The 25,437-nt window shown below is 37.4% G+C and overlaps 2 protein-coding genes across 3 annotated transcripts; one reads left to right on the forward strand and one right to left on the reverse strand.

The window, feature by feature from the left end:
• Positions 1 to 6,595: 6,595 nt before the first annotated feature.
• Positions 6,596 to 15,869, forward strand: LOC306869718 (cGMP-dependent protein kinase 2-like; the record flags this gene model as incomplete). 2 transcript variants are annotated; one of them, XM_079416600.1, is made up of 18 exons in its annotated part: positions 6,596 to 7,077; positions 7,963 to 8,129; positions 8,358 to 8,471; positions 9,065 to 9,170; positions 9,795 to 9,858; positions 11,421 to 11,498; positions 12,396 to 12,490; positions 12,714 to 12,782; positions 12,863 to 12,961; positions 13,309 to 13,462; positions 13,582 to 13,718; positions 13,949 to 14,038; positions 14,112 to 14,253; positions 14,333 to 14,496; positions 14,597 to 14,719; positions 14,822 to 14,884; positions 15,249 to 15,315; positions 15,774 to 15,869. In XM_079416600.1, the coding sequence occupies 18 exons, from the start codon at positions 6,596 to 6,598 to the stop codon at positions 15,867 to 15,869; spliced, it is 2,310 nt and encodes a 769-aa protein (XP_079272726.1). The 2 variants fall into 2 exon arrangements, with proteins under 2 accessions (XP_079272726.1, XP_079272727.1); XM_079416601.1 differs by having other exon boundaries at positions 9,795 to 9,855.
• Positions 15,870 to 16,902: 1,033 nt separating this feature from the next.
• On the reverse strand, positions 16,903 to 22,930 carry LOC306869430 (bone morphogenetic protein 3-like). Its single transcript, XM_079416206.1, has 3 exons — positions 22,311 to 22,930; positions 20,190 to 21,088; positions 16,903 to 18,826 (listed from the first exon to the last, which is right to left on the reverse strand). The coding sequence occupies exons 1-3, from the start codon at positions 22,576 to 22,578 to the stop codon at positions 18,635 to 18,637; spliced, it is 1,359 nt and encodes a 452-aa protein (XP_079272332.1). The 5' UTR covers positions 22,579 to 22,930; the 3' UTR covers positions 16,903 to 18,634.
• Positions 22,931 to 25,437: the final 2,507 nt, after the last annotated feature.

The following is a 25,437-nucleotide window of genomic DNA, read 5'->3' on the forward strand; positions in this document are numbered from 1 at the left end:
ACCTTTCTTTTTCTGCTCTGGCTTATTTTTTTAAGGATGACATTGATGCAGCTCGTGAACTTGCCATCAAAGGACTCTGTATCTATCTTAATGAGGACCCTAAAGATCTCATTCAGGAGTACGTGGTGAGTGGTTATAGTACAGATTCCATCGGTCAAGCTATGTTCAACAAGCAATACATTACTACATCTAAAAACCATGGTTTCATCTAATATGCACTTTTTTGTTTTTGGTTCTAAAAAACTACCCTTACAAAAAGAAGTATACTTTAAATGAATTTTATTAAGTATACTTAAGTAAAGTTCAAGTATATTTTTAAGCATACTTTATGTAGTAAGTATACAAATATCAGTGTACTAGTAGTATACTTGTAAGTGTACTATTTCAATACTTCTTGATACTTATTCAATACTTCTTTGGACTGGCTCAAAAGTTGATTGATTAGAGAGCTGAATCTTTGACACATGGATGATCTAGCATAAATAAGATAAATTGTTTATAGTTTGTTTTTAACAGGTTTCACACAAATATGTAATTCAAACGGTCTTTAATTAAGGTTGTCATGAAAATGCAACTTTAACCATCACTTACAGACATAAGTTCTTCAGAGTTATGAAGACAAAACGTGTAAAAGATGATGAAAAGTGCTCAGCTGTGCTTCAGGGTTGTTGCATGCATTGAGAACTACGGCCAGTCTGAAGAGACAAACAACACGGTGTAGTAATTCTTCTACCTGCTTTCTTAAAGGAGCAGCACATCAATAGTTGTGATATATGAAAAGTGCTGAGCACGTCCGTCTTTGGCTCAGCACCAACCATAATGCGAAAGCACAGTTTGAATCTGGCAGTTATGTCACATCATGTCGCGTTGTCATTTCACTGTACATTCTCTCCTTAATGGTCAGAAATCAAAATCGTTGACACTTTAAATGCAGTTTTGGTATTTTATATTTTGTTCCTGGAGTTCATAAAGTTTGCAAAGTGTTTTGCACTAAAAATATCATTTTCTAATCTCACCTCTTAAATGTGTATATATCAAGAATATTTTGATTATCCATTTCATGACTCCTTTAGTACACATGACTCCTTTAGCACACAAAAAAAATATTTTTCACATCTCCAAAGCAAAGAGAGGTCATACTCTAATGAAAATAATACTTTTGCACTCTTGGATGAAACACTGACATCTGTTTTACACAGTATGGATTATTGTATTATTTAGGCTCTCTTTGGCAACTAACTCCAAACTTGTTTTCAAATTTGAATATTATCAATCTCATTTCTTACAGACCATGTCAAAAAGACACACCCAGGCATCGGAGGCACTGAGATCAAGGTCTGCATGGCACAGAAGATCTGAGGAGACGAGCAGAAAGGTAATCTTCAGATGATCCAACATCAGTCTATTCCTCAGTCTATTTTGTGATTTATTCACAAATTGTCAAAAGTGCTTTTTATAAAAGAGACGCATCACTCTTATACAGTTGTTTTAAGCCAAGATGAAAACGACATTGCTGTTCACCAGCATTTTTTGTTTCCATAGCATATTCACAAAACATTTAATGACACTATTAACAATACAATTACAAATGAATAATAATAATATCACTAAAAATATATAGGCTTAATAGCTAACAGTCTTTAAATCCGAACACAGCAAATCAGTCATCTCTGAAAATCAAAAGCAGCTTCAAACACCTTTTTTTCAACCTTAAAATAAAACGTATATCATGAAATCAAAATTGACCCTATTACCCCAAAATTACCCAACACGTAGGTGGATCTGTCAACAATTTTAATGTTTAAGCCATGAATGAAATAAAGGCTTTTTAACTTTTTTCTACTTACTTCGGGTGCCTTGGAGTTCCTAAGTTCTTATATCTTAATTATCCCAAACAACCAAAGAGCACCGAGATGTTACACCCTGAAGCAGCACTTTTGCATTATTTGCTCTGATTGACCCTATTTACTTTGCTTAGTTTATCAGGATAGACTTGTGTTTGCAATGCCCTAATCTTTGATTGTTTTTCTATCCCAAAACAGGATGCCTGCTGAAGGAGGCACAGAGGACTGAGACAACACACGTTCACAAACACACAATACACACACATGCCCTTATACATAATCGTTTTAGAGGCTTTTTTTTTAATGTATAATTTTAATTTGGTTTTGCTTTGTTTTAAACATTCAATTTGTACTGCATATTTTTGAAATGAAATAAAAGCTCAATTTGAATTATTTGTTTTAATGTTGGGAAACATGGCTATAGGCCCTACAAAAGAACATGGTAGGCCTACCGTTTTCTGTGGTATTTTGCTGAATGATTTTTACATGGGTTTCACATGAAGTTGCAGGTTTACATGTGGTGTAGGTTTAACATAGATTGTTGATGGGTTTCAAATGTTATTCCATGGGTCTCTAATGGGAATTTTACGTTTCACATGTAATTATATGTTTCACATGGGAATTTCAGGTTTAACATGTGATCTCATGGGTTTCACATGTGCTTATAGGTTTCACATGTGATCTCATGGGTTTCACATGTGCTTATAGGTTTCACATGTGATCTCATGGGTTTCACATGTGCTTATAGGTTTCACATGTGATCTCATGGGTTTCACATGTGCTTATAGGTTTCACATGTGATCTCATGGGTTTCACATGTGCTTATAGGTTTCTCATGGGGCTCTAATTGAAATTTAACATGTTTCACATGTGATCAAATTTAACATGTTTCACATGTGATTACATGTGTTTCACATGTGATTTACATGTGTTTCACATGTGATTTACATGTGTTTCACATGTGATTTACATGTGTTTCACATGTACTCACATGTGCAAATGTTCCAAAAGCACACATTTCCCATGTGCAAAACACATGTTTCACATGTGATCCACATATTTCACATGTGCAAAATCACATGTTTTTACATGTTAAATTTCACATTTGCAAAATCACATGTGCATGTGGTCACATGTGATCACATGAGTTTTTGCACATGTGAAGTTCATGTGTTTTTTCTGTAAGGGCAGTATGTAAAGTATAGTATAGTTTTTTTTTTTTTTTTTAAGATCTTGTAATTAATAAGCTACAAAATTAAAAATGTTAAAACGTGACATTTAAAGCAACATCTCAGCAGGAGGAAACATCAACAAATAAATGAATAATTAAGTGATGACATAAAAATGAGAGAGAGAGGGAGAGAGAGACAAAGAGAGAGGGAGGGGAAGAGATCAATAAAATATCCTGCTGTCTTGAATACTGCTAAAGGGACCGAGTGTAGTTATTGTGGAGAAATGACACATGGTGCCAGTATATGTGTGTGTGTGTGTGTGTGTGTGTGGGGGGGGGGGGGGGATTGTGAACGGTGCCGCTGACTGGGGCTGCTGCCTCAAACAGTCTTTCAGCCATCGAAGAAGAGTTCCTCTACACGAAACCGGTAGGTTTTTCATGTCATTTAAAACCATTCAGAAACTAAATGCCTCTCAGTGGCGTTTAGTCAAAAGATAAAACGGAGGAACAGGTGTAATGTATGTATGTCTTATGCAAGAGCGCCATAAGCTTGTAAAATGCAGTTCAGTACCATTTCAAGTACTATTTTTATATTATTGATGTTTTTGTCATTCATTCATTGCTAGAAAAAACTTTATACATTTATTGATTTATAAGTTTATTTGTAATTCTGTGTTTTTTATGTTTAGCTTATAGCAAGTGAATTACCTTGAATATGTATTTCCTGCTGTAAACATCCTGTCTAAATTAAATAACACAAATCTCTCATGGATGTAAGTACATAAAGATAATCAAATATCCTGTGAATTCAACATCTAGATTAGATGCAAACAAAATAACAGTCTTATTGAGTTGCATACTGTTTAACAAAGTTTCTGTATGGAGATGTAGGGATGTGTATGAAGTCTGCTCAAAGCTCTTTTACTGTAAATACTGTGATTGTGCTCAAACATTTTTCTCTGTGGTGGGAGTGTCCAGTGTCCATTGTGCATTTGTAACCCAGAGCGAATTACGAAACATCTTATTTCATTTTTCCATCAATGAAGGGCAGCAAAGAATGACATCACCAGATAGTCCAGGAAAGAGCATACTGCACACTCACGGGGTGCTGGTGCCATCCGGTATTACTGTGCCTCTAAATTATTGATTAGGTCTAAATCACTGGGGCCAACAGATCTCTGGTAAAACGCACACTCTCTCTCTTTTTATCTGAGGTATGAAAATATGGATAATCATTCTGTGTCTTGTGCCACTGTCTAAGCCCCTCATAATGAGATACATGACAGGTAGATGAAAGGCTTGGGAGGATCCCCTAACCTTTACCATCAAAGTTGTGTTCTGTAGGGGACAACTGCCAGCATCAAATTTGACAACAAAAGATCAGCACACACCCAGAAAAACCAGCAGCATTATTTGTATTATTTATCAAGAAATTTGTGCTGAGACAGGGACTAAATAGCAATAGGTTCAATATTAAATTTAACACACCATGTGAAATCACACACATATTTAATCCTCAAGCTATGGTTGTCCTTGTGACCTTCTGGACGTATGGGTAAAAATGAATACAACCTGAATTCTGGAAATGTTGGGACGTTTTTTTAAATATGAATAAAATGAAAACTAAAAGAATTTCAATATTTTATTCACAATAGAACATAGAGAACATAACAAATGTTTAAACAGAGAAATTAAAAAAATTTATGCACAAAAGGAGCTCATTTCAAATTTGATGACTGCTACAGGTCTCAGAATAGTTGGGATAGGGGCATGTTTACCATGGTGTAGCATCTCCTCTTCTTTTCAAAACAGTTTGAAGACGTCTGGGCATCGAGGTTATGAGTTTCTGCAGTTTTGGTGTTGGAATTGGGTACCATTCTTGCCTGATATAGGTTTCCAGCTGCTGAAGAGTTCGTGGTGGTCTTTGACATATTTTTCGTTTAATGATGCGGCAATTGTTCTCTATTGGTGAAAGATTTGGACTGCAGGCAGGCCAATTCAGCATCCGGACTCTTCTACTATGAAGTCATGCTGTTGTAATAGCTGCAGTATGTGGTTTTGCATTGTCCTGCTGAAATACACAGGGCCTTCCCTGAAATAGATGTCATCTGGAGGGGAGCATATGTTGCTCTAAAACCTTTATATACCTTTCAGCATTCATAATGCCTTCCAAAACATGCAAGCTGCCCATACTGTATGCACGTATGCACCCCCATACCATCAGAGATGCTGGCTTTTGAACTGAACGCTAAAAATATGCTGGAAGGTTTCCCTCCTCTTTAGCCTGGAGGACACAATGTCCGTGATTTCCAACAAGAATGTAAAATTTGGACTTGGTCTGACCATAGAACAATTTTCCACTTTGAAACAGTCCATTTTAAATGAGCCTTGGCCCACAGGACACGACGGCGTTTCTGGACCATGTTCATATATGGCTTCCTTTTTGCATGATAGAGCTTTAGTTGGCATCTGCAGATTGCACAGCGGATTGTGTTTACCGACAGTGGCTTCTGGAAGTATTCCTGGGCCCATTTAGTAATGTCAATGTCAGAATCATGCTAGTGAGTTATGCAGTGTCGTCTGAGGGCCCGAAGACCACGGGCATCCAACAAAGGTCTTTGGCCTGCTCCCTTATGCACAGAGAGTTCTCCAGCTTCTCTGAATCTTTTGATGATGTTATGCACTGTAGATGATGAGATTTGCAAATCCTTTGCTATTTGACGTTGAGGAATGTTGTTTTTAAAGTATTCTACAATCTTTTTACGCATTCTTTCACAGATTGGAGAGCCTCTGTCTATCTTTACTTCTGAGAGACTCTGCCTCTCTAAGACATCCCTTTAATAGCTAATCATGTTACAGACCTGATGTCAATTAACTTAATTAGTTGCTAGATGTTCTCCCAGCTGAATCTTTTCAAAATTTCTTACTTTTCCAGCCCTTTGTTGCCCCCTGCCAACTTTTTTGAGACCTGTAGCAGGCATCAAATTTGAAATGAGCTCATTTAGTGGATAAAAGTGTAAAATTTCTCAGTTTAAACAGTTGTTATGTTCTCTATGTTCTATTGTGAATAAAATACTGGCTCATGTAATTTGAAAGTCTTTTAGTTTTCATTTTATTCAAATTTAAAACGTCCCAACATTTCCGGTATTCGGGTTGTAAATAAAAAATTAAAAAGAACTCAAGTGTTTTACTAAATTCACTTGACCTATTGAAAATGCAGAAGGCACATATTACTGAATCTATTACTCAAAAATTATTGTATTTTATTGCACTGATAAAGACCTGTTGCTTTATGTAAAGGGCATTAGTAATATAAGTAAGTTAAGCAATAAATACGTTGTAATTTTGTTTATAATCACTTATAAGATTTGGAAAATTATCAGCCTGGTACATCAATGTTAAATACATTTTTCAAGCCATTAAATTGGCATCAAAAGAAAAATAAAGGTTAAGACTAAAATATTAAATATTTTATAATTGTTAATCATATTGGACTATAATAATTTTAATGATATTGTTTGATGTCATCCCACAGCAAATTGAACTTGATCATCTTATATTGTAGAATAAAAGTGCCAAAATGGGAAATGGATCAATGAAGCTGAACCCTCTTAAGCAGGTCAGTTGCTCCGCCAAATCCAAAAACAATGGAGAATCAAGCTCGGTTTCTCAAGTTCTCAGAGTTAGAGCGGAAGAATTGGAGAATCAACTAAAGAAGAAGGATGAAGACTTGAATGCCAAAGAGCTTCAGATCAAACATTTGGAGGAGCAGCTGGCCCAGCAGAGACAGACCATCTCAGAGATCTCTGACACTTTGAGGAACAAGTGTCTACAGCTCAACAAGCTCCAGGATACACTGAAGAATCAAGGGGAGTTAGGTCTTCTGCCATCACCTATCAAAGAAAAGGTCAGTCAGTGTCTCACTGGCCTGCTTAGAGATACCCTCAATAGAAGGAAAGGAGCAAAAGCTGGAGTTTCTGCAGAACCTTCATCTAGAACGTATGATTCCAGCGGTATACCAAAGTTCTACTTTGAGAGTGCACGAGTCTGGAAAGAACAAAGGTGAGAGATCTGAGTCACGTTCTGCTTTTGATCATAAAGGCAATTCCTTACTAAGTTTGATTGACAGTTGTGGTCATGGTAGTTGTTGGGTTGTGTATACTTGTGTATACACAACCCAATAGTTGTGTATACTTTAGCAAAAGGAGAAGAGAATAGATGATAGCTGTGATTTTATATTATATTAAATGATATTATATTACATATTAATGTCTGCAATATGTGATGAATTAATACTGAATTACTTTTTAGATACAACATTGCAGGTTATTTTGTATTTTGCTCGGCCAACAAAATACTTCTAAGCGAAGTCAAAGCAGAATTTGTTGCATTCATTGTTTTTAAAAGAATCAGTTGAATAAAATGTGTTTCTGGCCTAACTGGCAGATTTGTGTGAATTAGGGATTGATTAACTATTGGCTAAAATCATAAGGAGTAAATGTGCTTTATGTTTGTGAACTCTAAGGCTTCAGGTTACCTTAGAAGGTCATATGTGTGTATTTGAACAGGAATATTCATTATTGTATCAAGCATCCTCAAAGAGCTAAAATAGATGTGCCATTTTTTATGTTGGTAATTAGTCTGTGTTTTTCAAATGCTAAGCTTATGGGAGACCATGTGCATAGATGCTCATTATGTAAGGAGGCTTAAATTGGTCTAATCTGCCTGCAAAACACCATGCTGAGATTCATTATCTTGTCTCTATTCTAACACTGAAAATGAAACAACAGGTGAAATTCATAGCATGAACTGTCCTATTAGTATGTCTTAAATAATATGAATAACGAGAATAACAACATTACCGCTATTACAGTTTCAAGCAAAACAGTATTCTTTTGTACATTTCCTTTTGCTTTGTTTATCTTCTAACAAATGTGTTTCTAACAGCGTAAAGAAGCTCCTCACAGATGCTTTGAATAAGAACCAGTATCTGAGAAGACTTGAAGTGCAACAGGTCAAAGACATGGTGGAATGCATGTATGAGAGGACGTACCATCAGGGAGAATACGTCATTAAACAAGGAGAGCTGGGAAACCACCTGTTTGTGCTTGCAGGTACAAACTATTCCATCACTATTCCATCATCCATAATCACACTGGCCAGGCATTAATATTAAGATAATATGAGGAATCCGACTAACAGTTTTAGTCATTAGCTACCACCATTCAGTATAAATCACAACTGTTTTCTCTTTATGAATAGGACAAACCAAAATGAACTAAGGTGAAATTCACTAAAAATGCAAGAAAGAATTTGTGTTTAAGTACTATATTCTCTTACAGATGGCAAACTAGATGTCTATCAGCACAACAAACTGCTCACATCGATAGCAGTCTGGACCACATTTGGCGAATTAGCCATCTTGTACAATTGCACCAGGACTGCCTCGGTCAAAGGTGAAGTATTTCCTTTGTGGTCCATTCTATTTCTCTCAATGAGCTGTTTCTGACAAATATGTTATATAACTGAGAACTCAAATTTTCCCTGCATGGCAGCTCTGTGGGTTTATTTCATGCTGTGACCATGGGTTGGCCTCATGTAGCCACAGGCTATCAAATAAACATCAGTGAGAACTAAAACAACATTGTTTTGTCATGTAGCCTTAATCGTATTGGTTTGTCAGTAATTTAGTTTGTTTGTTTGTTCGCGTGGCTGAATGTCAAATGCCTGTTCTTATAATATCTTTTATTCCCACTTCTAAAAAAAACACAGATGTGTGGTAAACATGATTTTTACCAGTAATGTTAAATTATAAGTCATTGTATTTCAGTGGTTAATTCTTAATGTTACCATTAAGAGTCGTTGATACTCAAAATCTATTTGACTTTTTCTTCCTCTACGATGAAATGTAATCACTTCCTAATGGCCCTATTGGAAGCAGCTGTTGTTTCTTGGGTACTGAACCACTGAAGTTTAAATGGATGCCACTCAGCCAGGAACGAGGAAGCTTCTTGTATTTCCCTTACCTGCTGTTTTGTTATGATCGCAGCTGCCAGCAATGTGAAGACATGGGCCCTCGATCGAGAAGTCTTTCACAACATCATGCGGATGACTGCCGAGGCTCGACACGAGCAATACCGCAACTTCCTGAGGAGGTAATCCAAACTACTCATCCCTCCCGCTGTTTACTGTGGTGTCCTACCACATAATGTGTAGCCGAGCATTAGCTGGACCAGAAAACATTAAAGAGTGTTTTTTGCATGAAACTTCGTGGAGATCAAACAAAGCTAGGGTTTTTTTTGGTGGCATTAGCCGTGCTACTGATATTGAAGGTCAGTTTGATGGCCTTCATGGTCTGGTTGAAGTGACCTCTGTGACCTTGCTTATGTAACTATCAGTTTACATACCAAACATGAAAGGAGGAAAATGCAATAATTCAATTTGAGGGCTCCTGAAGACATTCTAATTAGAAAAGATTGAGATATATGATCTTTTATAACATTATATAAGATTAAATAAACACAAATGTTCTCCATAACCATCCCTTCATTCCGAGTCAAAGGGGAAGTCTTAAATTGCTTGAATTAGTTTAGTTATACGACCAATGTATTTAAGACAGATGAACATTGGATTGAAATGTAATGCTGAGTTAAATGCATAGAGACAAAAATGGCAAAAGTTATATTTAGAAAATCAAAAGATACCTCATTGCTTGTCTCTTGGAACTCTCCTAACTTTTATTTTTAGATTTTATTTTATTTTATTATTTTTATTTTCAGTGTTTCACTTCTTGCCAGTCTACCTGGGGATAAACTAACTAAGATTGTGGACTGCTTAGAGGTGGTAAGTAAAACTTTTTAACATTTATAATAGTAAAAAAGAAAAACATATCCAATCTATCCATCTGTAGTGAATACTTGTTTTTAAATGTCTAGATCCAAAATGACAAATCAGTGTTGATATTCCATCTCTCTTCACTCTGGCCCAGTATATTGTTACCATACTTATTTGACTAAGGCTGAGCGAAGTGTTCACTCCAATTGAGGGGACGAGTGATTTGTTAAAGATGTTTGTAGCAGCCAGTATAGGCTGCTGACTGATTTATTCCATTTCACCATGAGGGGCCAAAGTGAATTTTTCTAAAAGAGTGTGGGCTTTGTCAACTCAATGTCAAATAAGCCTCCTCGTGTTCTTCCATGCTGAAAAAACATCAAGGACATTTTTCTCGATTGTCGGCCCCTAGGGTTGAATGGAAGAATGTCGTTATTCAATCACTCCGATGGAGTTGATTATATTCCCCTCTCTAGGGGTAAGGAAGCAATGTAATCCAATAGTGGCCCAGATGTTTTGGACTGAAACATGCAGATAATGTGGAACTCTATCATTAAACAGTGGGGAATGGAATGCAGACGGGACGCTAGAAGCAGACAAATGTTTTGAGACCCTCAGAGGAGTGTGGCATGCCTAGAAAGCTTCTCTAATAAAACCGCAGTGCTCTGTCAGAAAGACAGTTGGGGATGGAGATCACTTGAGAACATGGACCAGAGAAATGAAGACTCAAAGAATGCCTTGGAATGTCTCTGACGGACAATGTTCTAGAATGGTTAAATGATTACATTTGGAACTCAGGTTTCAATATGAGTGAAGTGAAGTGACATTCAGCCAAGTATGGTGACCCATACTCGGAATTCGTGCTCTGCATTTAACCCATCCAACGTGCACACACACACAGCAGTGAACACACACACACCGTGAACATACACCCGGAGCAGTGGGCAGCCATTTTATGCTGCAGCGCCCGGGGAGCAGTTGGGGGTTCGGTGCCTTGCTCAAGGGCACCTCAGTCGTGGTATTGAGGGTGGAGAGAGCGCTGGACATTCACTCCCCCCACCTACAATTCCTGCCGGCCCGAGACTCGAACCCGCAACCTTTGGATTACGAGTCCAACTCTCTAACCATTAGGCCACGACTTCCCCAATATCATTTGAATCAATCCATTCCACTTTTAATAAAACATAATTTTTGCAAATCACTTGAAAACATTCTTGGTCTACTATTGAATTGGATGAATACCAGTTCATTGATCACTTCATTGAACCAGTTATTGTTATTTATTATAAAGAAGTTGAACTGTTTTAATGGTTAGTGAAGTGTTACCTTAATGTCAACAATACAATTTCTAAATGCTCCTAAAGTGAAAACACATTTTAGTAATTTAGTAATAAACATTTTAGACAAGTACGTAAGCAGTCAATGTAGGAGACATATCTAATTATATCACTGTAGAAGCAGACATGGCGGCCTTCCTGTTGTCTCCCTGGGGGGATCTCTCCGGGAATATGACAGCACTGGCTTGATGGTAAAATCAATAGCTAAATGAGTTTTGTCTTGTGTTTCCTGATCAGGAGTATTATAATAAAGGAGACTACATCATCCGGGAGGGAGAAGAAGGAAACACCTTTTACATAATTGCCAACGGAATGGTAATTTGCAATATATTATCATCAATTTGTTTAGTCAGACTTGGTTCTGTGTATTTATTGCATTAGTGTATTATGCTTAACACTGAATTGTTTCTCATTCCATGGGGTTGCTTGAAATGAAATACAAATGTATTCAAGATGGAGGTTGATGTGCCTTTCCAGTATGATCATTATTGATTTCCTCCTTCCCAGAAACTTTTAGTACAGTAATATAGTGAATAGCCCTTTATCAAGCCCACTGAATACAACAGGTACATTTCTAAAGTATTTATTACTGCCAGTATAGAGGTAATGCTATATACCAACAAAAAAGTGATGTAACCCACTTGAGGCACCATTTTTCCACTCCACTAATCCTCATGGACTTCACTGCAGATGCTGATCTGGGTTTGTGGGAGGTCGAATGCTTTCAGATAAATCAGTAATTCGACACTGAAGGGGTTAAGAGACAGGACTCTCCACTGGGAAGCAACAGGAACTGTTTAGCATGAGCTAGTCAGGCTTGGATCCCCTGTTGATTTCTGCTTCGCTGTCGCTCAAAATAGGGGGGAAGGAAGATGTTTTACAGGGGGAGAGAATTTAATTACCAGAAATGATGGTTCTCGTCAGCCCGTCGCCACCATGTTCGAGAGCGTGTTGGGAATTAGGCCATTAGTGCCAGCCAACAAAAACTGGCTATCAGGAAGGTCAAGAGGGTCACCGTGGTTTTCTGGATCATTTTACAGGATTGAGAATGAATCAGAATTCAGCGAACTAACTTAATTTCTTCAGTATCATTATCGGTATCTCAACACACATGAAATCTGTGTAATTAAAAATAAATTTGGGATCATAAGGCATAGAGTTGTTCTCTTAATCTGATTTGAAACGTAACCTCTGTCTTTCTGTGTTGCCCAGATTAAAGTCACACAGAGCACACAGGATCATGAAGAGCCTCCGATCATCAACACCTTGGGGAAAGGGGATTATTTCGGAGAGAAGGCCCTCATCAGGTGCTGTCCTTCTTCAGTCCCCAGCTCAATTCTCATTTCCCCACTTTAATCCTGTTTCAATAACCTTTTGGTGTATTACTGCAGTAACTGAGAGCAACTTTGTCTTGTCGACGTGTATTTGACTTAACAGAATATTATTACAATCAAATCCACAGAACTGTCATTTTAGAAGCCATTTTTAGCTCAGTTTATGTCTAATGCACTTAATGTGTTCAAACCACAGTGATGATGTCAGATCTGCGAATATAATCGCAGATGAGGATGGTGTGGAATGCCTTGTCATTGATCGAGAGTGAGTTCCCATTTCAAGATCATCATAGTGTTGCTTATGATTTTTTGTACTCGCTGACAGTAACAACGGTCTTTTCTTAGAACCTTCACTCAGACTGTTGGGACTTTTGATGAGCTTAAAAAGTACCTCCAGAGCTATGTGGAGAATTTAGCACGGGATGATAAGAAGAGAAATGCTAAGTAAGTACTAGCTGTTTCTTTTAATTTAAACAATAATAATCTTCATGATTTTTTGCCTCTTCATTGTGCTGTCAAACAGAGTTTTCAAGTGAGTATAGCCTAAAGGCTGAGATTTACCACCAATCTCCAATTGACAGAATTGAAGAATATAACTCATATAATTAATAACATGTACGTATGCACAAATGGCAGATTTTAGTTTTTGGAATCAAGCATGTGAATCCCCAAGTCACCCATTTATTCATGGGGTCCAAAAATCTGAGACCACTTCAAATGACTTTATCAGCAGAACAATGGTCACTGTCACAAATTTGCTCATTTAATTATATTCAATTATATTCTTTCAGGAGGTCAGGAAGCTGCACTCCTCCCACCACCCCAGTATCACATGATATGATAGAGCTGAAAGAGAGAGAGAGCGACTTTACATCCACTATACCCTTCAGCTGCCTCAAGGTTATTGCCACGCTGGGAGTTGGAGGCTTTGGCAGAGTTGAACTGGTTAGAAGCTTGTTGACAATAATCACACTTCCTCTTCATTATTTAAAACATTCCAACAAAAACCATTTCCATGAAGTGAGGGAATAATATGAGCAATAATGACACCAGTTTTGCTCTAGGTGAAAGTGAAGAATGAGAATGTGACGTTTGCTCTGAAATGCATCAAGAAACGGCACATTGTGGATAACAGACAGGAAGAACACATTTACTCCGAGAGGAGGATCTTGCTTGAGACAAACTCTCCTTTCATTGTGAAGTATGTTCATCTAGTCTTAGTAATGCCTGTTTAGTTTAGTCTGAGTTTTAGGAAATACTGGAACGTCTTAAAAATAATGTCATAATTGAATTTCACTGTTGCTTTTGAAAGAGACACCCATGAATCCCCGTAGTGTTCACACAATCAAATTAAGAGAGAAGGACCGTAACCAAAAGAGAAAAGCCAGTGGCAGTGAATGTTTTGATCTAATCTATACATTTTTCACTTAGAATGTACCGCACTTTCAAAGACAACAAGTATGTGTACATGCTGTTGGAGGCATGTTTGGGTGGAGAGATCTGGAGTCTTCTTAGAGACAGGTTAGCTCCATTTCATGTGGTCAGTGTCCAGTAGTTTAATGCATACGCTAAACATGTCTCTGTTTTAATACAGATGCAGCTTTGATGAATACACTGCCAAGTTCTGTGTGGGCTGCGTAACAGAGGCCTTTGACTACCTCCACAACAATGGCATCATATACAGAGACCTGAAGCCTGAGAATCTCATGCTGGACACAGATGGATACGTCAAGCTGGTAAGCTCCTCTGCTCAGTCACCAAACCTCACTCAGTAAACTCAGTACAGCGATATCGATTCCAAGGATCTTTTCTCAGGTGGATTTTGGCTTTGCTAAGAAGCTCAAGTGTGGCCAGAGGACCTGGACGTTCTGTGGGACTCCAGAGTATGTTGCGCCTGAGATCATTCTCAATAAAGGTCACGGTCTCAGTGTGGACTTCTGGTCTCTTGGAATCCTGATCTTTGAACTTCTCACAGGAAGGTTTGCGTCTACTTAAGTTTTCATGTTCTTGTCATAAACCCTGTGTTGTGGAAGACTTGTTCGGAGTATTGAAACATATTTGGTCTGATTGTTCCTGAAGCCCCCCCTTCACTGGCTCAGATCAGATGATTATATACACATTCATTCTGAAAGGAATTGAGAAGATGGACTTCCCTAAAAAGATCACCAAGAGGCCTGGTGACCTTATTCGAAAGCTGTGCAGGTATGATCATGGATCATTTTAAATGTCTTTTACATGTTTTCTGAACCTGTTCAGGTCCCACTGCTATAAATCATAATATGAGTTTGCTCTTTTTTCATGAAGACAAAACCCTTCAGAGCGACTGGGGTATTTGAAGAATGGAATAACTGATATCAAAAAACACAGGTGAGAGTACAACAGTCACATTCTGGTGCTGTTTGACTAAAGAATGTCTTCAGAAGTTATTTGAAATACTCATCTCGTACTTATGAACAAAAGTCATTAGTCAGAGCATTTTAAAAATCACAGTTTGCTTGGTTTTTGACAATGATGGCAGCTCAAATGACCCAGGATCTCTTGATTTATTGTTCCACCAAATCACTCTGAGGATGTTTTAAACAGGTTTCCATCATGTTAGGAAACATTACATTGCATTTAACATTCTGAAAGCAAGGCATCAATAAACACTAATTTTGAAATCTGCGTCATTGTCACCTACGGTATACATAAATTGGTGATTTAATTCATTATGTTGTTTTTTGGTGTTCAGATGGTTTACAGGATTTAGCTGGAGTGGTCTGAAATCCAGAAGTCTGATATCACCACTGAAAAGAGAGGTAAAACACCTACATTACCTGGACAGAGTTTATGTTATAGGATTGTGTCAGAAAATAACATGTATAACACCGAATATAATTTATGTATATATATATTTTTTATTTTACACTCACCAAGGCTGCAATTACTTCATCAAAAACTGTAATACTGTGAAATTATAAAAATTTAAAATAATTGGCCAAACTGAATTTTCAGCAGCCATTACTTAAGTCTTCACCGTCACATGATCCTTCAGAAATCATTCTAAAAACGTATTATTGTCGAATATTTTTGTGGAAACTTTTGGAACACTTTTTCAGGATCCTTTATTGAATAGAAAGTTTTTTTGAGCATTTATATACTTTTTTTGTAACACTTTTAAAGTCTTACTTTTCACTTTTGGTCAGTTTAATACATTTTTGCTGAAAAACTGACACTTTTAAACAGTAATGTATAAGAATATTATCTTTTTCTCCAGGTCAAGGGACCCACTGACCACAGTTACTTTGACAGTTATCCTCCTGAAGAAGAAATCCCTCCAGATGAAATGTCGGGTTGGGACACAGACTTCTAACTGACCCCTCGGTGCACCCATGTGTTCAAACAAACAGTGTGAGTTAAACAAAACTCTTCTCCAACATGCCAGCCTTTCTTCCAAGGAACCTCAGACCATTAAGCCAACAGAAGCAGTGTATGTGCAGCAACAATGGACTCCTTGACCGGAGGCTACTGTTAGTGCTGTGGGAGGCACAGCAGAGGAGGACAGACATAAGAAGGGAATTGTTTCACCGTGTTCAGATGCACTCATACATTGTGATGATAAACATTGCTGTATTTGACCGAAACTGTACCACTGAGATGTCAGAGCAAGATCAGTCTGTGAGAACGATGTAGCTGGGGCATCAGAGAGGATGGTGTGAAACCATTGGTAATATTTACCTTTAGAAGTGCAGAAGGGTTATTGGTTTGGCAGGAAGGTGAGATGTTCCTTGTTTTAGAAGCACTGTGGTGATGTCACGTATTTGAGCTCCTGAAGGTAATAACCACCTGTGACTGTGAATGCCACTGATGAAGTTTCAAAGGTTAACCTCAGCGGGTGACTGCCTGGCACTGCACTTTGTGCAATTCAAGCAGAGATATGTGAAAACTAGTATTTTTAGTGACTTTTTCTAGAGCTCAAGTACTTCAGGTGACTGTAACCTCTGCACCTGAGCCAAATATGTTTGTGTTGATGTAATGCTTGGTGCTTGCTTGCTTTATCCTCGTGAATAGGAAATGTTTCATTTTTAGTGTGAGAATTTAGATTTTGTTTAGTCATTCTACAAGCTATTTTACAGTAATTGTATATATAAATGTTAGCTGAAATGTACAATTTTGTTCCCAACACATTAGTGATGTGTAAATGAGAATATCTATTAAATAATGGAGTTTGAGGTTTGTGTGGTAACTTTCCAGACCTTATTGACCCATTAAGCTGTTTACATCATGTTCCATGATGCAACAGTCTCAACATATTTTTGATTGCATAACAATGAAATCAATTTTCAGTAAAGTTCTGCTGGCCAGAGGGCCGGGTCTTTCCATACATGACAGATAAACACATGGCTACATAATTCTTAAAACTTTATTGAGTTTTCTTTGAATGGTCTGCCAAAAGGGCTTCTTTCAACTATAAGGATATGAGTTACAAAAATAAGCATTCTCACTCATTCGAGTCATGTGATTGCTTCCTTTTGCACCCCTGTCTGACCTTTGTGCAGCAAAGCTCAATGAATATTTAAAGAAGCCCCTCTGTGCTTCACAAAATTAAGATACAGAAAGCATCATACAGAAAATAAATAAATGCTTTTAAAGGTCATTTCCATATACAAATATAATTTCTTATGAAGCTTATAATACAAAGCACATCCTTTCACCTACATCATAACATTTACAAAACGCACAGTGTGGTGGAAGCCTTCCAAAAATATATTACACAAATGCTAAAGGAGTGCTTTACATAGTGTTTCTTGACGTATGTGTTATATATTAAGATAATAGCCCACTTTTACATATATGTGTCCATTTCTCTGTTGTCCATAGGTTGAATTTACATCAACAAAAAATTCCAACTTGAATGCACCCCGTTTATAAACATGCAGCTTATGATATGTTTTTGCTTTAGTTCTATGCTAATTTCAAAGTAAAAACAGAACAAAATGTATACAGATATCATTATTGCAACAAATTGTCACATTTTATCCAAATAAACTGGTAGACTAAAAATATTCTGCCAAAATAAAACATTACATAAGTTACACTCATCTTTGTGAAATATAAATATCCTAGTAGAATATTTTTATGTATGATGAATCTTTTTAATGTGGTAAGGCACTGTATATAGGTGTTAAAGAGACAAAGGCTTAATATAGTCTACATACAATTTTCTTAATCATCCTCCTGAACATATCATCTGAAACATTTCTCCTTTTGAAATCTATTTGCAGTTTTCAGAGGAACAGCAGAAAAGTTTTTCGTTTGAACAAAACTGAAACAGAATGCGTGCATATACATTATGAATTTGGCAAAATGTGAGGATTCAACTTGTATTATTAGGTCAGATGGAAACAGGATTGAACATATTTACAATTGCAAGTAAAAAAAAAGCCTGACTAAACAAAATTATGTTTACAAAATGTGATGCAACACTATTACATGTAAGCTCGTAACAATGCACATTTTTGGAGAAAATAAATATATATATTTTCTGAAGAGTAAAGACATTCAATACAGAATCACCCAGAAATTAAACACTGTTTTAAACTTAATGTGGAAAACTGAATATGTAACTTATATAGGTAATCATTTTAATATAAATCTTTTTTTGACACATCATAACAAGAAGAGATTTCTTTTTTCCAAAAGTCCTCTTTTCAGCACATTTGGGCTCTGGAGTAAAGTCTACCTCAGTATAGCAGCCATAGAATATGAACAATGAGAGTCAATCAATGCCTCTGTAGCAAAAATATAACTATAATAATGACAGATTATACAAACTGTACAGAAGCATGATGGATGACAGCAAATGTTTGTCCCCTGTATGCTTAACTGCTGAGGTTATAGAAACATGAGAACTTCCTGGTCTAATGCAGACACAGTCTCTTCATATGCTCATATCTCTAGTGATGCATGAAGCCTCCAGCTAACAGTAATGAATTCCTTCTGGAAAAGCACTTTTGTCTTCACAATCCTTAAAGATGGATATAGTTCTTCAAGGGTTATGAATCTTCAGTCTTTCTTCCAGTGCAAAAATTGGGAATCAGTTTAAGGGAGGGAGGCTGGTGAAAGAGACCAAAGCATTTACCGACAGGCACAGGAGTCCACTGTCATATTGGGGTAGACCTTGAGGACCACGTTCTTGTCTTCATCAAAGAAGAGGATGCTGAGGGAAGACATCTTCTCCGGTACACAGCAGGGCTCTGGGATGCCTGGGACCACCCCCACCGCCCGCACGATGCTCTGAATGGTGGCGTGGTTTGAAGGTTTCAAAGACTGGAGGAGGTCAAAAGTGCAAGAGGTTAGACATTTTTCAGAATCTATTACTGGGTTTAGGACAGCACAGTTTGTTTTTGGATAAACCAGTCAAAAGCACTGGGTGTCCCTACAACAATAAAGGGTGAAAAAGAAGTAAAACATTGTGAATTCATGGATTCATGCAATTCCAGCCATGTTCTAATGTCTGTGAAAAGAAACTTGCTCAGAATCATTTGAAGAGCAAAGCAAGCCTGTTAATAAATAGCTAAATGTAATAAAGTTTAAATCAAATAAAATGTTAAATAGTAGAAAAACACAAACTTAAAACTTAATGAAAATTCGAAATGTTGGTGCTTTTGCAACTAACTGAAAATCAGTACTAAAATGACTAAAACTATGAATACATTTTTAAATAAAATGAATGAAAGAAAAACCTAAAACAAACTAAAAAATAAAATATATATATATATATAAACATTGGTAATGCACCAATGTTGCAATTCTGGTCAATACCCAATACATTATAGATATTAAAATGCTACACTATTTTATCTAAATAAATTATTTATAAAACACTAAAACCATTTTTTAAAGCTAAAACGGAATTTAGCAATTATAATATTCATTATGATAAATGGATAATTGTTTTGAGATTTGCTAAAGATGACATTTAACAGTCTTATATTATTAGATTAACTTTAAGTGACTGTTAGGAAATGTTAATCAGAAACAAATAAGAAATTGACATGTATTATTAAACATCCACTGACACTGATAATTGAAAACTTTAATATCTTATTTGATATGGTACTGATACATTGTGCATCCCTAATTTGCTAAAACAAGATACAATTTCTTATCTGAAGGGATGGTAAGGGGTTTAGCCACATACATTTTAGAATATGAGACAAATGAATCTTGGTTTTGTATAATCACCTTTACTACATAAACATAAATTTCAGTAAACTCCCACATTACTGAAGTAAATTAGACTTCATGTTTCTTTAAAACCATTGGTAGCAATATCTCAAAGTAGCAATGGGCAGGTTTTATGAAGAAGAATGACAAATGGTGTGACAATGGAAGCTTAATGAACTGCTGTGCTGCCCAGTGTCGAGCTGAGTGATTTACAGCTGTTCTACATGACTGCCAGTAGGTGGTGCTTATAAATCACTTCTCTTCATGTTTGTCTCTGTCCTTTTCCCCACTGCTTTGCTTATTCACTTCTCAAGTAGATTGTATCACAACAAATAAGAGTTGCGCTAGTCAACTAAATGGGTGCTCCATTTAAAAACTCATCTTGACTTCTTGCCATATTAAAAATAAAACAGTCCACCTAAGTTTCTACAAAAATGTGTGGAACCATGAATAAACAACGTACCTTTGGCATGGGGAACTGACATGACCCCGAGCAGTAGTATGCATCAAAAGACTTGGGGGAGATAATCCACTCGCTCCAGCCGATATCTGCAAAGTCAACCTTTAAATATCTGCGAGCACAGTTCTTCGGCTCGTTCCACTGCTTCTTACGTGCTTTCTTAATGGTCTGCTCATCAAACTGCAGGAGAGGGTTCTTGAGCCGTGGATTCTTGCGAGGCTTCTTGCGAGGGCGCTTGACTGGTTTACTCTCCACTGGATCATAAGGGCTGGTCTCATCCCATGTAGATACCTCATAAGGGTACTCTGGGCCTGGAAGCTCATTGTTCTGTAGCGGGAGCAGGATGTTGGCGGACCTCTTGGTCCGATGTTGTGAGGAGGCACTGCGATTATGTATTTCGAGCATATGAAAATTAGGCACCAGTCTGCTTTTGTGTCTTTGCAGGGCGGACACGACACTCTCAGGCTCTGAGATAGCTGAGTCATTTGCGTAGACCAGAATGTAAGGAGACCTATCTGACAAGAGTTTCTTCCAAGGATGATGTCCTTTTGAGTCAATGTCAATGCCTATGAGAAGCTGGTCGTGTTGCCTGACTTGGTTGACTACACGAGTTATGTCTTTCCACTGCCATGATATGAAGTCCCGGTACATTGTGGAGATATTAATAGAGAAATGGCTGACTGTTCTGGTGGTGTTATCCACAAAGCTGAAGCTCCAGACATCAAGGTGAATATGACCTAGTCTTCTGAGGTTATGGTGAGTGCAACTCTTGTGCCTTGTGCATCTGTGGCTGCTGTTCTGCAGGTCGCCAATGTAGTAGTGCAGCGTTGCTGAGAGAACATCCTCAGACTTAGTGAGGGAAGTGAGGTTGAAGATCTGTAACTGCTTCTTATTGATGGTCCCTAATAAGAAAAAACAAGCAAACAATAATAATAAAAAAGCATTGCATTACAATCACTCTTCATCTGAAACTCACAAATTTTGTCTATGGATTTGTCATTGACATATGACCACTGAGTTTTAATAAAGATGAGTGACAAGCGAAATAAGACCAGAACTGAACACTAGGAGGCGGCATGAGTGCAGAACTGTGCTGCCATGTCCACTAGTCACAAGAAACTGTGGGCTTGTGTTTTTTCGGTCTCTCATAAATGTGGAAATTCGTGTTGCGCTTTTGGGTGGATTTTTTAGAACTATGTACGAACAATCCAAGTTGCTCTATATAATGTCATTAATAATCCTTCACCATCTTAGTGATCCGTAAATGAGCACGAAAAATATTTATTCCGTGAGTTAGATTGCTAGGTTATTTTTGTGAATATAATCATTAAAAAGACAATGATATGGTGGTGGGGAAAGCCGATTGATTGGAGCTTGTTTTGATGATAGATCTGGCAACACTGTGACTATCATACGAGCGCCTCAGCGTGAGCAAAGAAGCGCACTTCTCGGCACGAGCGAAAAGTTATAAAAGTAATTTATATAAAGTATATTAAAAGTAATTTTTATATAAAAAACAGAGCAGTATCGAAAAAGTTGAATCCACTTGCAAAACATGAAGACTCGTTTTACAATAGTTTTACATTCAACGAGCAACACCTCCGATGTAGAGTTGGCTCATTACATTTATCGACATCTAATAACATCCGTTTTAAAGACTTAAAACATATAAAAAGATTTATGAAACGCTATAGGATGAGCTATTCTCCTCTAGCTGCTGTCTCACGCAAATCAAAATCAACAGGTGTAATTGCACCAACTGCAACACAAGCTGTTACAGTTAAGCTGTTATTATATAGCCTGCAGGAGAAGTTGACTGACAGCCTCAGTCATTTTCACATATGGAAAAAGATGCATTTTAATGTGAATGTAAACATGCTGTCACGCATTACGTATTTTTTTGGCGTTTGTTGGGAAAAAAATAATTTGTGATAAAATCAATCAGGCGAATAAATGATAAGAGATTTTCATTTTTTGGTGAGCTTTCCCTTTAAGAGATCAAGCTCACAATTAATAAACAAACAACACCTTAAAGTAGGCTAAGATAAAAAAGTGAAGTGGTATTAACGACTCCATTAGGCTACTTCATTTAGTCATTTACTATGAAATGTATTTAACACCTACCCAAATGCCCTTTGAAGCTGCGGACAGTGTTCCCGTCTTTGAGAGGGAACCCCGCGCTGGTGTATTTGGCGTAGAGCATCTGCATGTGTTCTGACAGCGTGTCCTGCTCGCTTCTCTTTGCATGTTGCTTATCTTGCGCCTCCACTTTTTGTCCAAATTGCTCGTCTTTTGAGGAACCCATGAAGGGTGGTTTAAGCACAGCACAGTATCCACAGCACAGATAACCCCATCCCAACAGGAGGATAAACAGTCGTTGACAGCGATCCATGCTGGACTGTACGGGACTGTTGTGTCTGATCTAGGTGTAATATATCAGTGCTGAATGCGTTTCCAAACTCTTGTTTCTTGAGAGGGCGAGCATCACATGGACTCCCAAAATAAGGCAAAGACAGCGAGAAATAGAAGGGGGAAATTTAAACAAGATGTCACGTTGGTGTACTCAAAATAGTCCAAATGCAAAGTTTCCAAAGATCGACGTTCCTGCAGCAGATATGTGCAAAATGTGCGAGGATGTCCGTGTGAGTTTGATCTGCTGTAGTCCTGATGGTCAAGCTTGATCCTCGGTTTTGTGTCTGAGCGTTGCTGTTCTCAGCCAATCGCACCTCTTCCCTGCGTTCATTGAAGGTAAAGCTTGTTGCGCCAGTAATATATAGGGCTTATGGGAGCAGTCGGACAGTGTTGGGAAGTCCGACTGATTTCCGCGAATCGGTTCCTTTGAACGGTTCGTTTCAAAGATACGGTTCACTAAACAGAGTGTGCTGTTACGTCACCACGCGTTCTCTAAGATCGCTTTGTACTAGTTTTAAGAACGTTTATTGCTCACATTGTTTAAGCTTTGATTCAGCTCACAAATCCACTTGGAAACTACATGTAATACACTACTAAAGTTCATTCACATGACTTGGTTGAAATAGCTTGTGTTTCAAATGCCTAATAAAAGTGTCATACAATCAATTCTAAACTTATATAGGCTACAGAATCTTTTAATTTTGATATTTATATAATGAAGTAGTCGTAGTAGTAGCTAGTAAGCATTTTTTCACACCATTTGGTCAATATAAGGTTCAATGACTCGGTTGTCAACTGCGAGGCGGACTTTGACCGTCTCGGTTAGGGAACCGTTCTTATTCATTCAGTCCGATTCAAGAACGAATCGTTTAGACATTTTTTGTGAACTTTATGAAGCGATTTACTGAAAAGATTCGATTCGTTTAATATTTGCAGATTAGCTGGGAACTCTTCTTTACAAAGAATGCGTGAGAAAAGTTTACGGGACAAAAAGAGAAATAATAGAGAAGTAGCCTAACTATTTTTCGCTTTAGGCTATATACCAAACTGAAAATAGACGTGGAAACGGCATTCTTTATAGTCTTAGGGCACGTTTGAGGCATCAAAACAAACGTTTATGTCTTCGTCTTACACTATGCACGCTCTCAGCTGTCTCTGTATGAGTCATGTAGGTCTGTGTTGTAGCCTAATGCTCCATACAGAGATCCGTGAAACGTCTCTCAGCAAAGCTGTGTGTCTGGGCTGACGCGCTGAATGACATGGCTTATAGGGAGCATTAAAGGCTCTCTGTCCCATTTAGTTGAGCTCAATGGCGATGAGCAGACACATCCTGCACAGCGGAGTCTGATCCGGATGCTGCACTGCGTCCCCTCTGCATACTAGTGCACGGCTTCAATATCCTCTGTCAGGATCATTGAGGAGGAAGTGATTGACTCCCACCCCAGACATCTGATGCCAGTGGACATATTTTCAAGACATGGTTTTGTCAGATCTGTACCCCAGGTGCAGTTGCTGTAGTGAGAAAATAAGTGGCCTGCCTCAGTAATCTATATTTATCATGTTTTATTTCCCACCAAACTCTTGACATCCACTTTAGGATAAGAACCCAGATTTTCACAAGCACATCTGCTATGTTGATTTGTAGGTGTTTGAATGAGCTGTGCCATTGTGAGGGACTGGAGTGGGCAGTTTCATCACACCGCCACTCCACCACATAAATGAGGACTGTGGCCTGTTAAATTAAACAGTTATGAATGTGGGTGAATCACCACCCACTTCTCCAGCCTTCATCCTGGTGATTAAACAGAAACTTTATGTAGCTATATACACTTTTTCTTCTGTTAGATTGATTGTGATCTAATATTTTGTATTGCAGATATGTGGGAGACTATGCATGTGTTATTAGTATAATCCTATAATCCTGTATTATTATTTTATTTAAAACAACAACAACAACAACAAACAACTGAACTCCCTGAACTGCAAAATTAATTAGTTATTAATAAAGACACTAACAATATATTGCTAGAAATATTTACACTAATATACAAAGGTTTAAGGTCAGTAAGTATTTTTTCAGCAAGAGTGCGTTAAATTGAAAGTCACAGTATAGACTAATGTTACAAAAGATTTCTATTAAAATAAGTGCTGTTCTTTTTTTTTTTACTTTTTTTTCATCATCAAACAAAACAAAACAAATCAAAACACTGTCAACAGTGAAAATAAAAATAACAGAGCAGCAAATCATATTAGAATGAGTTCTGAAAGATAATGTGACATTAAAGATTGGAGTAATGGCTTCTGAAAATTCAGCTTTGCCATCACAGGAATAAATCACATTATAAAATATATTTTAAAATGTAATAATATTTCACAGTGTTACTGTTTTTACTGTAATAAATACAGCCTTGGACAGCATTAGAGACTTCTTTCAAAAACATTTCAAAAATCTTACTGGCCCCAAACTTTTGAACGGTAATGTATTATTAACACAAAAACAAACCAAGAAATCTAAGCATTAAATTTGTATGGATTCAGTCACTGTTTGTTTCATTGACAGTCTGTTTGCATATTCAGTCTAGCGTGGATTAAAGCCGTCCATACCATTTGTTTAATTTTCATAGTGTGATATTTATATCTGTTGATTAGTCCTTTATCCAGAATTTGGCCAAAAACTAGAGTAAACTGGAACCATTCAAGTATCATGATGGCACCAACAAATAACCACGAGCCACCACCATAGCAATATCTTGCTGACTCTTTTTTGTAAACTCACAAAGACAAAATTATTGACTGATGGATATCTAATTCCGGAACTCTCTGCAGTATCTCATGATCT

This window comes from Barbus barbus (genome assembly GCF_936440315.1).
Source record: "Barbus barbus genome assembly, chromosome: 5".
Lineage (NCBI taxonomy): Eukaryota > Metazoa > Chordata > Actinopteri > Cypriniformes > Cyprinidae > Barbus > Barbus barbus.

Bases quoted from the DNA above. Each gene is read 5' to 3' on its own strand.
- LOC306869430 (XM_079416206.1), bottom strand. From the start codon at position 22,578: ATGGATCGCTGTCAACGACTGTTTATCCTCCTGTTGGGATGGGGTTAT. The intron at 21,089-22,310 runs GTAGGTGTTAAA...TTTTCTTATTAG, and splicing joins CAGCTTCAAAGGGCATTTGG to GGACCATCAATAAGAAGCAG. The intron at 18,827-20,189 runs GTACGTTGTTTA...GACCTCCTCCAG, and splicing joins GTCAGTTCCCCATGCCAAAG to TCTTTGAAACCTTCAAACCA.